Source organism: Eschrichtius robustus, chromosome 12 (assembly GCF_028021215.1).
Source record: "Eschrichtius robustus isolate mEscRob2 chromosome 12, mEscRob2.pri, whole genome shotgun sequence".
NCBI lineage: Eukaryota > Metazoa > Chordata > Mammalia > Artiodactyla > Eschrichtiidae > Eschrichtius > Eschrichtius robustus.
This window is the reverse complement of record NC_090835.1, coordinates 35612707-35625390: the sequence shown is the minus strand read 5'-3', so window position 1 is coordinate 35625390 and position 12684 is coordinate 35612707. Positions and strand designations below refer to the sequence as shown.

The 12684-nt window shown below is 48.4% G+C and overlaps 1 protein-coding gene across 3 annotated transcripts in view; it reads left to right on the top strand.

The window, feature by feature from the left end:
• The first annotated feature begins 8120 nt into the window (after nucleotides 1-8120).
• CACNA1D (calcium voltage-gated channel subunit alpha1 D) overlaps nucleotides 8121-12684 on the top strand; it is a 316448-nt gene continuing 311884 nt past the window's right edge. For all 3 annotated transcript variants that reach the window (XM_068557862.1, XM_068557864.1, XM_068557863.1), the window contains exons 1-2: nucleotides 8121-8242; nucleotides 10194-10503. In XM_068557862.1, the coding sequence (XP_068413963.1) occupies nucleotides 8176-8242; nucleotides 10194-10503 (377 nt within the window). In that variant the 5' untranslated portion in view covers nucleotides 8121-8175. The remainder of the gene's footprint in view (nucleotides 8243-10193; nucleotides 10504-12684) is intronic.

Sequence of the window (12684 nt, the reverse complement as noted above, 5' to 3'; positions counted from 1 at the left end):
TTTTTAAATTTAATTTAATTTAGTTTTATTTATTTATTTATGGCTGTGTTGGGTCTTCGTTTCTGTGCGAGGGCTTTCTCTAATTGCGGCAAGTGGGGGCCACTCTTCATCGCGGTGCGCGGGCCTCTCACTATCGCGGCCTCTCTTGTTGCGGAGCACAAGCTCCAGACGCGCAGGCTCAGTAATTGTGGCTCACGGGCCTAGTTGCTCCGCGGCATGTGGGATCTTCCCAGACCAGGGCTCGAACCCGTGTCCCCTGCATTGGCACGCAGATTCTCAACCACTGCGCCACCAGGGAAGCCCTTTATTTTATTTTAAAAAAAATTTATTTATTTTTGGCTGCTTTGGGTCTTCGTTGCTGTGTGCGGGCTTTTTCTAGTTGCGGCGAGCGGGGGCTACTCTTCGTTGTGGTGCGCGTTGTTTCTTATTGCGGTGGCTTCTCGTTGCAGAGCATAGGCTCTAGGCACGTGGGCTTCAGTAGTTGTGGTATGCAGCCTCAGTAGTTGTGGCTCGCGGGCTCTAGAGCCCAGGCTCAGCAGTTGTGGCGCACAGGCTTATTTGCTCCATGGCATGTGGGATCTTCCCGGACCAGGACTCGAACCTGTGTCCCCTGCATTGGCAGGCGGATTCTTCACCACTGCACCACCAGGGAAGTCCCTACAACATTATTTTAAATCTTCGCAATAAATCAATAAGATGGGTGATACTATTCCTGTTTTGTCCCAAGAGAGAAAGTGACTTCCCCAGAGCAACATAGCTAGTAGCTGGCAAGGCCAGGATTTGAACCCAGATCTACCTGGCTCTAAAGTCTAATCTCTCAAATACACCGTATTAGAATGGTAAGAAACCTTAGAGATCATGTTTTATAACCACTTTATTTCACAGATGGGAAACAAGACTTGCCCCCTTTGCTGCTTCCCTCAGTCAGCGTGGATAATGGGGTGTCAACTGTATATACTAGACTTTGCCAGGATTTCCCAACTGGGGAAATGGAGAGGATTTGGTGCATCAGAGAGTGATGGATAAGATTTAAGAATTGGGTCAAGGGGGATGGGAATGAACCAGTTAAAGGAACTGGAATTACATAGCCTGACATGAAACATAAATCTGGCTCTTCAAGTGAATAGTTAGTTGATGAAGGATAAAGACCAGCTGGGCTCTACTTTCCATGTGCCAACGCAAGAAGAAAGGCCTGTGTATTTTGCTGGGTGGGGGTATAAGTCAGTTGTAATCAAGAAGTCCTGATGGGGGTGGGGTGTTGGGAGGAGGGTGGCTAGTTAAAATAGTGGGATAGGGGACCCTCCCCCCACCTGCCAGGCTGGAAGCTGCCTTCTGCAGGTCTTTATGTTTTCCTCCCCAAGTTAAGAATAGCATTGCCCCTCTCAATAGCTATAGTTAAAAAGTAACATATTCTTAATTGACCCATCAGAACTTCCTGCACCTACAAATGTTTCTACTCTCTGATCCATCCTGCCCACTGGGGTTAGAGCTATTTTCATGAAGCACAACTCTGATACCAGTTCTCTGCCCAAAGATGGCCCCAGAATAGCTATTTTCAAAGTGTGGTCGATGAAACCCCAGAGGTAAGGTTGCCAGTTGCAGCAAATAAAAATATAGGATACCCAATTAAGTTTGAATTTCAAATAATCAACAGAAAATTTTTTAGTATATCTATGTCCCAGGCAATATTTGAGCATCCTGTATTTAATCTAGTAACTCCTACCTGGGGGACCTTAAGATCCTTTTCAAGGGGTCTTTGAGGTCAAAACTATTTTCACAGGACCACTAAAACTTCTTCGCTGTTTCCACTGTGTTGACATTTGCACTGATGGTGCGAAATCAACAGTAGTTAAAAGTGCTGGTGTCTTAGCATGAATCAGGGCAGTGACACCAAAGTGTACTGGTGGACGTCGTGTGATGCACAGTCTCTGCCATGTGCTCACAGTAAAAAAAAAAAAAAAAAAAAAAGAAGCCAGTTTTACTTAAGAATCTCCTTGATGAAGCAGTAAAAATGATTAGTTTTATTAAATCTCAATCCTTGTGTAGATGTCTTCTTAATATTCTGGGTGACATATTGGGATGTATGTATAAAACATTACTGCTGCATACAATGGTTGTCTCACTTGTGTGATGGTTTGAGGTGCAAAGCTGAATGGTTGCTTTTTTCATGGAACACCACTTTTACTGACAAACTTTGGTTATTGAGACCTAAGTATTTGGCAGATGCTTTCTTGAAAATGAATAAAGTGAGCCAGTCACCTCCAAGAAAAAACTTGACAGTGTTTGTGCCAATTATAAAATTTGAGCTTTCAAGTGAAAATTAGAATTTTGAAAAACTTCTGTCTACCACTGAGAGCTTGACTACTTCCCAATGCTCAAAGACTTTCTGATGAGCTTGGTGGTAATAACAATGAATGTGGGGTTTGTTTTTTTTTGATACTATAATGAAACATGTCAATATTTGGAAAATCTGTGTAACTCAGTGAGTCAAAATATTCCAAATGACCAATGCATGATATTACCAAATTCTGCATCGGTAGAAAGATCCATTCACAGTGCAATATAAACTGAGTGATTTTAATGTAACAGTGTATAAAAAGTTTGCACTGATATGGTTTTAAATTCCACATTTCAACTAACCTTTAAAAGTCCAGTTTTGGTGTCATACCAAAGAAGAGTATCCATAATTATCTGAAAAAGCTATTAAAATGGTCCTCCCTTTTTCAAATTCATATTTGTGTCAGGCTGGATATTCGTCCTTTATTTCAACACAATCTATCACTACAGATTGAACGCTGAAGGAGATAAGAGAATCTAGCTGTCTTCTTTTTCAGCCAGACAGTAAAGAGATTTGCAGAAATATAAAAGAATGCCATTCTTCTCATTATTTTGTTTTGGAAACTAGAGTTACGTTCCTTTAAAAAATTATGTTAACACGTAATGGGCTTATTACCATTTTAAAGTGAACTATAAATGATTTTTGAAATGTTCTCTGTTTGAATTTTGCATATGGTGAATATCAAGTGAGACCATCTACATGGCAAAAGCTCTTTGGGGTCTACCATAATTTTTTAAAAAAATATTTATTTACTTATTTATTTAGGCTGTGCCGGGTCTTAGTTGTGGCACACAGGATCTTTGTTGTGGCATGCATGCGTGATCTAGTTCCCCGACCAGGGATTGAACCTGGGCCCCTTGCGTTGGGGGTGCGGAGTCTTACCCACTGGGCCACCAGGCGAGTCCCTACCATAATTTTTAAGAGTGTGAAGGGATTCTGAGACCAAAAAGCTTGAGAATCACTGGCCTACAGGACAACACCTAAACTGGTGAACCAGATATTAGGGATTCCTGCCATTCTACTCCAACCTGCCTTTGCCACCTCACTTATCACGACTGTCTCTGAAGTAACCACAGGTTCCAGCCTAACCACCTACTTACTGATTTCTGCACATGTTCTGCACTTGTCTGCCTGACTCTGTGCATGCCATTCCTCTACCTGGAACACATGTCCACACCCCCTTTATCCACCTGTCTGGTGGTTAGTGGGTCAGAGCTACCTCCTTAGGGCCTGAGGATGGAGAGACTCATTTAGACCCAACGTCACAGTCTGTTTATGGCTATACTGTGCATATAGCCTTCAGGATCTGTTTATTTGTCTTCCTTAATTAGAATTCCTGGAGTGCAAAGGACCCAATTTTTCCCTCTGTTTATATTTTTTCCCATCTAAAGGCCAAGTGTCCTGCCATAAACTTTATGGGATTTTTGTAAATATTAGCTGACAATTTCTACCGATATCTGTGGGCTTTTATGATCCTGTGCAGATTAACCAGAGTATTTAGTGCCTGCTGTGAGCAGAACACTTGGCAGTGGGGGAAAGGGGGCTAAGGAGGTGATCCTTGCTTAAGGACCTGAACTGTGCTTGGAGAGACAGGATTTATAGCCAAAAAGCAATCAAACAAGACACAAGAAGGTATGTAATCAAAGGAATAACCAGGTGCTGTAGGCCTTTAGGGAAGGGGAGATGGGAGCCAGGGCACACGCGTGTTTGCGGTCGCTGGAGAAATCTGAGCAGGCTCCTGGGAGGAGGCAAAGACTTGCTGGGGACTCGTTAAATAGGGAGGGTTTAGTTAGAGGCCAGCAAGGCAGGATTTTGGGTCAGCAAATAAACACAAGCCAGGGCAGAGTCAGGAATGAGCACAGCATGTTCACGGCCTAATGAGGAGGCTGCTGACCATGGTGAAGGTGAATGGTGTGAAATGATAAGGTTGAAAGCTGGTTAGAGGAGTTTAGATTGGACTTGGAAGGAAGGAAGAACCGGCTTTTTTTTTTTTTTTTGGTTAGGTAAGTGACATGGTGTTTTTTGAGCCAAAGATGGGCTATTTGTGGGAAGAGGAATGGAGATGGGGCATCTAGTTAATGGCCCAGGGGTGTGAGGTGGTGAGGCTCTGGCCTGGGGTATCAGCAAGGTTTTTGGAATGAAATTCACGCAGGTCACCACGTCTAGAATGCCAGCGTGGAGCCTTTAAATGGCAGTGTTTTATATATGAAGGCCTAGGGATTAAAACTCCACAGTAGTGTGTTAGTGACATAATTGGGTCTTATCATGTGTGGCTGATTTAGAGGTGAAATCTTTTATTCTAGCCTTTCCTCATGTTTTATTGTTTCAGCTACTAAATAATTGTGTGTGGTTTTGGGCAGTTTACTTAACTCCTCGGTGTCTTGGTTTTGTCATCTGTAAAATGAGGGCATTAATAGTTTAATAGTACCTGTCTCATAGCCTCGTTATGAGAATTACATGAGGTAATACATGTAAAGTGCCTATTTTTGCGCCTGGCACATAGGAGGCCTTTAAAAAATATTAGCTATTATTATTTATTTATTCAGTAATTCACATTATCATGGGAATATAAGTATTTAAATTACCCAATGGGCCAAAGCATTCAGTGCTAAGCTGAATGAAGGCCCTCAAAAAAAGAAAAAAAAAAAGCTTCCTGGAGACACGGCAAAGATGGGATTCAGAAGCTGGGATGGAAAAATGTTAAAAATTCTAATTCCATAAACTCATTAAGATCTAAAGTGTAAAACTGGGAGACCCAAGTCACAATTTAATCTTGTCACTTCTCAGCTTAAACACCTTCACTGGCTCCCACTGCAGAAAAGATAAATCTGGTCTTTTTAGCAAGCCAGCAAGCCTTCCTTCACTGACGTTTCGTTGGCCATCACAGCCTTCCTTCCCCAGCCCAGAGGCCTGCGCCTCAGCTGCTCTGCACTCCTGCTAATTTTCAAACACATCCTATCCTGCACTGCAGTCTCCCTTGCCTTCACTCTTTCCCCCAAAGCTCATTCCTCTTACCCCATTTATACACTATAAAATTAATCACCTGTTTTTAATAGACTTTATTTTTAAGGGCATTTTCAGGTTTACAGAAAGATTGCATAGAAAGTAGAGTTCCCATAAACTCTCTCCCCCAACAGTTTCTCCTTTCATTAACATCTTGCATTAGTGTGGTCCATTTGTTACAACTGATAAACCAGTATTGATACATTATTCTTAACTAAAGTCCATAGTTTACACTAGGCTTCACTCTTTGTGTTGTACACTACTATGGGTTTTGACAAATGCATAAGAATAATGTCCTATAGCCACCATTACAGTATCATACAGAATAGCTTCATTGCCCTAAAATCACCCTGTCCTCCACCTACTTATCGCTCCCTCTTCCCCTCCCTGTCAGTTTTTAAGAATCAGTTAAAATGCCATCTCTTTTGTGAAAATATCTCAGAATCCCTCTATTATGAATCTCTTTGATGCTTGCATAGCACTTTCTTCATACCTGTTATAGCTCCTATGTTCCAAATATTATTAGAGATACACACACTCTCTTCTTCCTTTACTAGAGTGTATGTCCTTGACGGAGGGTCTGTGCCATAGATTTATCCCCACAACACCTAGCCTAGACCCTGTTCTTAACAGGTGCCTTGTGAATGCTGGCTGAATTGTGAGCAAATATTAGGGTGGGATTTTGCAGAACAGGTCTCAAGAGGCAAAGCTTTAGACCTAGAGTTCTGAAAGCGACAAGTGTACTTGTGAATTTTAAACATGCTTCAGGACTCAGGGGTCCATGGATGGGAAACTCTCTGAAGGGAACCGGCTTCTGTCCCTTCAGATTTGGGCTCAGAATCAGCCTCGGGTGAGGTGGCCCAGGCCAGCTTTATAAATATTACTAACTAGGCCTCAGGGCTCTTTCCTTGCCTCTCCTCCCCTCCAAAAACAAAGCAAAAAAGGAAAAGGACAAGGAAGTTGGTTGTTTCCATCCATCTAGTCCCGGTGCCCCTCTCTGGAAGGCCCCTGGAACGTCTGTTTGGTACCCCCCTCTCTCTCCCCAGATGGCTCCCAACAATTGAGGGTGCCCAGCGTGCCTTCTTTGGCCAAGGAGCACCTTCCCTTAATTTCCTAGTTCACGCTGAGCTTTTTGCTTTATTTTCGCTTTAAAGACTTTGTTCTCAAACATTCTAAAACGCTGTAGGAACGTGCAGATCAGAAAAGCAAATAAATCGAATCTTGTGAAGTAACAAAGCAGACGTCCTTATTCAACAACCAGCACAACGCTAAATGGGAAATATCAGTCATGCACTAGAGACAGTAGATTCCCCTCCAGACGGGAACTGCCGTTTGCAAAAACCCCCACCCCCAAAAATGAGGCAGTGAAGGTACCGTAAAACAAACTCCTCTCCTCAGCTCCCAAACGGGAGTCTGCAGTTGCTAGCAGCACTGCCTGTTCTTTTACGCGACACAAGCAATTTGCAAGACCTCGGCTTTTACTTCCCAGTACCTGCCTCCTAACACACGTGGGGGTGGAGAGGGAGGGAGGGAGTGGGAAAGAGAGCTGTCTTCCCCCTCCCCCAACCGTCTTAAAGCCCACAGCGGCGCCAGACCCAGCGCTGGGCGGGGTGGGATGAGGGACACTCTGGAAACCAGGTTAGATCTAAAGGTGCTGTTACCTGGGGCGGCGAGTGCTCTCCAGACAGCCGGGCTCCCCCATCCCCCCGCCATCGGAAAGGGCCGAGGAAAAGTGGGGGGGGGGGGCTCCAGCCCGGCTCCGGAGCGGTTTGGGAGCCGGGCAGAGCTCCTCACCAACCGAGCGACAACCGCCCGCCGGCACCTGTGCTCCCAGGGGGCGGGGCCTCCTCCAGGTGTGCTCCGGGGGAGGACGACGCCGACAGCCGAGGCCAGCCGCGGGAGCCTAAGCGTCCCCCGGCCCCCGCCCCGAAGAAATGCCGGGGGAGGAGCGGTTAATCCGCACCCGGCCTCGGCGGGATCCGCGGGCCCCGCCGGGGGGAAGGGGAGAGCACGCCGCGGTACCGAGGGGGTTAAGCGGGAGGCCCGCGGCTGGAGCGCGCTTAACCCTTCGGCGCCCGCGGGTCTGCCGAGCCTGGCCGGGGTGGCGGGCCCCCGAGTCCCACGCGGCGGCTACCCCGACCGCGCGGGCCGTGCTGGGGCAGCCGCGGGTCGGCCTCCGATCGCCGGGGCGCGGCGCGGCCCGTGGGAGGCCCGGGGCGGGCGGGGGGAGGGAGGGGGACGCGGCGGCGGGCGCGCAGCGTCGCTAGGGCGAAGCCGGCGTGCGGCGCGGCGCGGCGGGCGCGGAGCGAGCGAGCGAGCGAGCGCCTCCGTCCCCGGATGTGAGCTCCGGCTGCCCGCGGTCGCGAGCCAGCGGCGGCGCGGGCGGCGGCGGCGGCGGCGGGCACCGGGCACCGGGCACCGCGGCGGGCGGGCGAGCGGGCGGGCATGGGGGGCGCGCCGAGCGGCCCCGGCGGCCGGGCCGGCATCCTCGCGGCGTCCCTCCGCTAGAGGGGGGGGACCAAGCCAATTCTCCTTTGCAGCAAAAAATTACATGTATATATTATCAAGATAATATATACATCCGATCTTATTTTTTAAAAAAAGTTTATTTTGCTCCGATTTTGAAAAAGAGGGAGCGTGGGTGGCCAGCGGTTTTTATAAATTATTCTTATTTTCTGTTATCTGTCCCCGTCCCTCCCCACCCCCTGCTGAAGCTTGAATAAGGGCAGGGATCGCGGCTCCTACCTATCGGTCACCCCCTTACCCGTTCCTCCCCCGCCCCAACGCCTAGCACAGTGCCCTGCACACAGTAGGCGCTCAATAAATGTTCGTGGATGATGATGATGATGATGATGAAAAAAATGCAGCATCAACGGCAGCAGCAAGCGGACCACGCGAACGGTGAGCAGCCAGAGCCTGGGCACCCGCTGCCAAATCTAATCCTTGTCGTGGTCCTCCTCTTCCCACCCCCCTCTTCCTTCTCGCCCCCCTCCCATCTCTGATGCGCTGGTGGGTTGAGGGGGTTGGAGAGGATGCTTCTAGCTCGGTGTCATCTACATAGAAAGGGGAGATGCGTGACAGCCACTCCGTTCTCCCCTTCAGGCCTTGAATGTCAGAGCTAATTCTGCATTTGTGGGGTGGGGGCGGCCGTGGAGTCCGAGGAGTACTGTGCCGCCGTAGGGGCGGCGAGCCGAGGTGATTCGGCTTCAGTGTCCTCGGGCTCAACTTTCCTCCAACGCTCCCGAGCGATGGAAAGGGGGTGGCTATGAGTCTTCAGCCGGAGCCCCCTTTCCAGCCTCTTCATCTCCTTCCCCGGCCCCTGGTTAATTAGGAAGAAGGTCTCTGGTGGCATCCGGAAAATTCTAGGATTGCCAGGTTTCAACCTTCTTGCCCGTGGGTGAAGAATCCCCCTACCCTTGAGAGGGAGGCTGGGTCTCGGAGTCGCCGGCCAGGGGGTCGGGTGGAACGCGTATTCCCGCTCGCAGCGCCGCTGTGCACACGTCGGTAACCTAGCAATGCCCGGAGAGTCGCTGCCGCTCTGAGGCTCTGCGCCCCAGCCCGGCCACGTGCAGTTACCGTGCCGGCCCAGCTGGGTCGAGGGAAGGGGGCGCAGCTCCTGGCCAGCCCTCTTCACTCCTGCTTGGAGGTCACTGGAGTCCCCCACAACCCTCCATGGGCTCGCAGCCTCCCCGCTGAGCGCTCCCCAAGGGAAGACTTGGGGCGACTCCTCCCCTGGCTCAGACCGTCTGCTGCCCAACCCCGCGGCCCCCTCTCAGGCTGCTGGCCAGGCAGACGTGTGCTCGCTTTGACTCTTCCTTGCTTTTTACTGAGCAAGAATTGGTTTTGCAAATGCCCATCCCTCTACCTCTGCCACCACGCTCCCTTTGACTTCTGTCTCAGTAAGGAGGTTGTGACCAGAGGTAGGCAGGTGCCGGGGAGACCTGCCTGGGTCTTGGCCTGACCCCAGGCTGGAGAGGGCTTTGCACATGGAACACCTTTGGGGTTCTACCCTGTGTACACTTGGATACCAGCCTACACTGAGGTGATTCCTGTTTAGGCCTTGAGGGCCCCTGGCATAACCCAGCCTGTCTATCCTAGGTGTAAGGGTGCAGGCTGCCTGCCTTGTCTGTTTCTTTGGATGCTGGCTTGGCTGCTGCAGCTGCAATTTAAAATGCAAAAAAGCCCTAAAGATGTTTTCTGTTTTCCAAAGACTGTGGAGGAAATGAGTACCAAGCATCATGAATTTTCATTTGCAGGAAGTGTCAGTGCATAATCTAGGTATTGGTTATGGGGCTTTTGGTATTGCCCTGGTGCCAGTGGAGGATTTTTTTTTCCATGCTGAAAAAAATGCATTTGTGGCTATGGAAAGATGTTGGAGTAACACCCTGAAAATGATTAAGACTGTTGAATTATTGCCACTGCTTTTTTTTTTTTTGTGATGGTAGTTATTTTGAAGAAAAGCTGTTGTACGTATCTGTTAACTCATTAGAGATACATGGGTTTTAAAAGTCAGAAAAGATTTGAAATAAATGTGGGAATGACCTCAGTTTGTCTGAAGGAATGCACTGAAAGACTCCGTGTGAAGACACGGATGTAGGGAGTTACTAACCCATTGGGCGTGATGCAGCAGTGGTCCTGTGTTACCGACACTTTGGGCAGGGCTTGTGGACTTTTCTGGCTACTCTTGCTGACCAAACCCTGCTTCTGAAAAATAGGACATGAGGTTTCAAATGGAAACATGGGGATGATTTCCCTACTGTTCTTGATGGGAAACCACTTTAGCTTTCTTCTGACACTGGATTCTCATTGTTTTGTTTTGTTTTTTAATTTTCCTTTTTCTCCTTCTTCCCAGAGGCAAACTATGCAAGAGGCACCAGGCTCCCTCCTTCTGGTGAGGGACCAACTTCTCAGCCGAATAGCTCCAAGCAAACTGTCCTGTCTTGGCAAGCCGCGATCGACGCTGCTAGACAGGCCAAGGCTGCCCAAACTATGAGCACCTCTGCGCCCACACCTGTAGGATCTCTCTCCCAAAGAAAACGTCAGCAATACGCCAAGAGCAAAAAACAGGGTAACTCGTCCAACAGCCGACCTGCCCGCGCCCTTTTCTGTTTGTCACTCAATAACCCCATCCGAAGAGCCTGCATTAGTATAGTGGAATGGAAGTATCCTTTTTTGGGGGAAGGCTTTCTCGTTTTCTCTTTTACCATCTGTTCTTTAAAAGAATTTGCTTTCTGAAATGGCACTTACAAAGTGATAGCATTTTGGAATGTGAGCAGCAGAAGAAGTTGTGTGTAGAGGGTTTCATGGTATATAATTTCCTATCTCCTCTGGGTGCAGAGGGGTATCTCTCTGGGTAGGTATAGGCTACTCTGTGTGTGTGTGTGTGTGTGTGTGTGTGTGTGTGTAGTGGGGGAGGGAGTGACAACCTGAAACTTCAAAGTGGTAGATAATTAAAATATGAAATTAACCTTTGGTCATTTGACACTAGATGGTTAGTTTAAATGCACCATTGTTTTTTGGCAGTGGTATGCATTGAACCTATTGCAAATAAGGTATGCTGATTAAAAAAAAAACTGTACTAGAAATAAATACATTTTTGACCTTTAGTGGAGTCTTCTCATTTTGAGGTTTGGAATTTGCTTCGGAAACTCCAATTAATGCTAAGATGGCTTGTAGATCTGACATTTGGTGAGTCTGATTGTTCAGGTAGCTACAAATATGTACACTTGCTTCATAGGGAGGGAGCAATTTGCTCATCAATGCTATGACTTCCTGGAATTTCCTTTTGACAAGTTCCAAAACAGCATTTGAAACGTGAGCGTGAGGGAGCATGTGAAGAGAGAGGTTTGTGTGTGCCTCTTCTTTCAGCGCCCGTGTGGGTTAGAGCACAGCCCTCTCAGTGGAGGAATTTGCAGTTGCTGCCTTTATAAAAAAAATTCTGTCTGTGTCCTTGGACTGGAGTTACATTTCTGGGTGTCTCCTTTGTATTTTTAAAACTGAACTCCAACTGCCCCAGGAGGGTTGTTAGGGCCCAGATCTTGGAAAACTAGGGTGTGCTGCCTGCTTACTCCCTCCCCTAAACCTGGAGGCCAGGTTCCAGTGCCTGCCACTCTTCAGAAAAGGTTGACTGAGGCCTTCTTTCTGAGCAAATGGCTTTCTAATTAGTCAGATGATTCATCCGTTTGGGTAAAACACAGCATTTCCTTCTCCCAGAAGTATATTTGGAGTTGACCTGGGCCTTAGAGCAGTTCCTAAGCATGGGAAGGAGTATGAATAAAGGGCTTCCTCACGGAGCCCGGGGGGGTGGGGGGTGGGGGGGGGGAGGGACGGTCATGCTACAAAGGGAGGGGGTCGGTGACCCGGGCTAGAAAGTGGAGCTGAAACCCCCGTATCATTTGAGTGCCTAGCTAGGCAGCTCTTTGCACGCCCTCTGTCTTAGCTGGCTACTTTCTGTGCTCTCAGAGAGTTAAAATGAGGTAACCGTCTAGAAAGGTTTCGGAGAGAGTAGCCAAGTGTAGGATTTGAGGGGTTTTCATGTGCTTTTTCCTTTTTAGAACAGATGTCTCCTCTCCAGAGGGAGTTGCGGTGTCTCTCACATGGCTGGGGTTGTGTGGATGTGTTTTCTCTTTAGGTTCTTTTTGAGTCTGAGGACGAACGCTGGTGTCGGCCCAGGAGGGAGCCGGCTCCACAGGGTCCCTCAAGTGGCACGGCAGCAGTCAGAGGCACAGACTGTACTTAGCCAGAAAGATCTCGTCCTCCTCAGGTTGGCTTGACGTGACTCTGAGTAAGCAGAGGCCTCTCGGTGGGGTCATTAATTTCATGTGGAGTGAGGTGGGAGGCCTGGCGCTGTTTCTCTTTGTGCACAGTAATTTGTATATAGTAATTTATGTGAACGGAGAGAATTCCTGGATGGTGCTGCCGACTCCCTTTCCCGCACTGCCAGACGTGTGTGCAGGAATTAGGGGCTGTGGCTGCCAGTGCGGGGAGAAGCCGCCCCTACAAATGGGGAAGTTTGCACAATAGATCCTGAAACGATACACGATTTGTTTTTTTCAAATGACAGTTTTCTTCAGGTTCAGGGAGCAGGGTACAGGCAGCCTCCTAAAGCCAGCAGTGCCAGGCCCTGTCAGCACGGGGAGAGTGAGTTTTTACCTGCTGTTTGCCTTTACATGCAGGCAAAGCAGAGTGTCCTGCACTTGGGGAACGAGGAAGGAATATTTAGGGTCAGACCCACCCGTTTCTCTGATGCTCTGTTCTGCTTGGCTTGTCAGAATCTTGTGGCAGTGGATGAGGATCCACCGGTACCTGGAGTCTGAAACTGGACCACCATGAAGAAAAAGTAC